We start from the raw sequence: 3,002 nt of genomic DNA, 5'->3' as shown, positions 1-3,002 counted from the left end.
TGGAAAATAGGATCTCAACCACAGTTGAGTGAACCAAAGAGGTCCACTACCAGTGGGAGATACACCATTCTTCAATTGAGTTTGAAGAGAGGCCATTCCTCTATAAAGGGCAGCCAAAAAGAAAAAAACATAAATTCAAAGGCCTGCCACGCTCCAATTCGTGCGCTATAGGTAAATAACTCAGGGAGGGCTTTATGCTTGGCACACACAAAACATATTTACAAAGCCAAACTAGAAGAAAGGCCACTCGCTCAGTATGGAAAGGCTCAGCGCTCGAATGATTGTGAAGGGTTTGCAGGCTTGAATGAGATTCGGTGTAGTTTTTACCAAACTTTGGGGCGCCACCAGAAACCAAGATACCAGGAAAAATGGTATCGCCCAAAGGTGGTAGATTCTCCAGGGCCCCAACATCCCTTAAAGTAATAGACATGGGGCCAAGAGGGAAAATAAAGGTATTATACTCGGAAGACCAAAAACTCAAAGCAATCGAAAAGAGTGCTGAATCAAAAGTAGGGGGGCGAATAGAGATTTCTAACAAATCAGAAATCCTAGCGCTATCAAAAAGTGCCTTAGTAGGGCCATGACCCACAAGACGAGCATGCCACCTACGAAAAGCTACATCAAATTTAGGCCAAGTGCAAATACCTCTTTCGTGAAGTGGCCCCAGCGGCAGAGAGTTTAGAAATGGAGGGCCTTGAGTATAAGGAAACAGCTGACCCACCGCCGCCTGTTCAACTGCCTCTGCATTGTTGAAGAAAGGACCTAAGTAGAACTCATTGCGTTCAACATCGGTGGGCGCGAGAAAACTCGGAGTTATGTATGGACGACTCAGACGTTTCTGAAAGTCATCAAAACTAAAGGAGTCGCCAGCTTGAGATTGTGAAGTAGCCATTTGAGATGGAACGAAGTTTTTCAGGGTTACGTAGCAGGGAAGCAAAAGATGAACAGTAAATCTTGGGAGAGACGCGAAAAATTTGAGGCGTGATTTAGTGGTGCAGTGAAATGGTGTGTTTGGGGGTTATAAGGGTTTGCAAAACAACGCACCTTTTCAAGTTATGGAAGAAAACAATGATTGAAATTCTTGGAAATCTCGAATGTTACTGGAAACACAAAGTGAATATGGCAAAATTTAATAATTATTATTAATTCTGCCATATTGGGGGGTAATTGTTGACACATAAAAATTCAGCCCAAATCGAACGGTCCAAGGAATGAAGCCCAATTGGAGAATCCCCAAATCAGATAGCCCAAAGAACGAAGCCCAACCAAACAATTCAAGATGAAGGCCCAAATAGGGAGGCCCAAGAACGTGGTAACGCCATCGCCCAAGATTGCAAGTCGCCCAGAATCTGAGCGAATGGAGTGCCATGTAGTCGCCCAGAGCTATTACTCTATTCTCGCCAAAACCTTCAAATCGCCCAAAGTCTTAACAAACATAAAGCGTTGTGATTATTAAGAAGTACAGTTATCAAAATAGTTATTAAAGCAGCCCCATCACGTTCCACGATTCAAGGAATTCAATCGAAAACGGTTGAACGACGAAGAGTAATGGCAGCAGTTAAATAAGGCAGTTTTCATAACAAGCTGGCCATTATGAGGAAAGTGGACAGTTGCAGAACGATCAAGCAGTTTTTAGGCGGTTGATCACAAAGAGGTCGTCCATGAAGTATAAAAGGGAGAAAAGACATAGAGCAAAGGACCGAATAAAAAACTCTCGAACAGAGAACATGTAATTTTAATTTCTTTAGCTTAGACTTAAACATTTTTTTCAGTAAATCGTGTGCTTGTGCCCCTTGGAGGCACTTTGTTTTCGATTTCCAATTGTAAAGTCATCGCCAATAAAAGAACAATCCTTTTTGGGACTTTGTCTCAAGAGGTTTGTCCCTTACACAATCGTCTGATCCCTTTTTAATTGTTAGTGACTAACCCGCGCGAAACATCTTCAAATAATTCAATGAAAAGAATATTCATTCCATATCAAACTCTAGAATTTATCATGGTATCAGAGCTTTAGGTCTTCAAACGCCATACCTACGTTTGCCATGGCCAAGGCTGCTCCTATTTTGGATGCCCAAATATCCCTCACAGATGTTTTATCTCCTTATTATTTGCATTCGTCAGATCAACCAAATCTATTCCTAGTCAATACATCTCTCAATGGTGATAATTATCCTACTTGGCGCCGAGCAATCACTCGTGCACTAAATGCCAAGAAAAAATTGGGCTTCATTCTCGGCACCATCACACGTCCTGATGGTGACACAGCAGCCGGACTTCTTTGGGACCGTTGTTGTGACATGATAATGTCATGGCTCCTCCATTCAATTGACCGTTCCCTTGCAGGCAGCCTCCTCTACTGCGCTACACCAAACGATAAATGGTTGGAACTAGAAACTCGATTCCAGCAAAGCAACCGCACCAAAATTTTTCGGCTCAAACGAGACTTAGCCAACCTCCACCAAGACCAACAATCAATCACTGAATATTATGAAAAATTGAAGGAACTATGGGATGAATTAACCTCTTTACAATCCATCAAGTCGTGTACATGTGGTGCTTCTAAATCCCTCTCTGAGCTCCAAGAATCTGATCGTATATATCAATTTCTCATGGGTCTCAACGAAAGTTTCGGACAACTTCACTCACAGATTTTGGCCATTGATCCCCTGCCTTCAACAATAGATGTTATGTCATACTCCATCAAGAAGAGACCCAGCGTCTAGTTCAACAGCCCACACCTCAACTAGAAGTCTTGACCTTCACCGCCCGCTCGTCGACACCATCACAGCCTCCGTCACGCCCTCATCGTACTTGGGCTGCTGGAACGAACCTTTGTGAAGTGTGCGGCAAATCAGGACACCCTCGTAACAAGTGCTTCGAAGTAATTGGGTACCCGGATTGGTGGCCATTCAAGAACAAATGTGGCAAAACCCGCCTCTCATCACTGGCAGTCCACCAAGTGTCGGCCGCCTCTAACACTCCCACAACAAGCGGCGTTACAG

At 43.6% G+C, this 3,002-nt stretch overlaps 1 protein-coding gene across 1 annotated transcript; it reads left to right on the top strand.

Moving 5' to 3' along the window:
- The first annotated feature begins 2,042 nt into the window (after positions 1-2,042).
- Positions 2,043-2,723, top strand: LOC111385674. The gene has a single exon (XM_023010097.1). It carries the CDS (start codon positions 2,043-2,045, stop codon positions 2,721-2,723), a length of 681 nt encoding a protein of 226 aa, XP_022865865.1.
- The last annotated feature ends 279 nt before the right edge of the window (positions 2,724-3,002 follow it).

The sequence above is a fragment of the Olea europaea genome, unplaced genomic scaffold, assembly GCF_002742605.1.
Source record: "Olea europaea var. sylvestris unplaced genomic scaffold, O_europaea_v1 scaffold3249, whole genome shotgun sequence".
In the NCBI taxonomy this organism is placed as follows: Eukaryota; Viridiplantae; Streptophyta; class Magnoliopsida; order Lamiales; family Oleaceae; genus Olea; species Olea europaea.
Note: the sequence above shows the minus strand (reverse complement) of the source record. Positions and strands in the feature narration are given on the sequence as shown.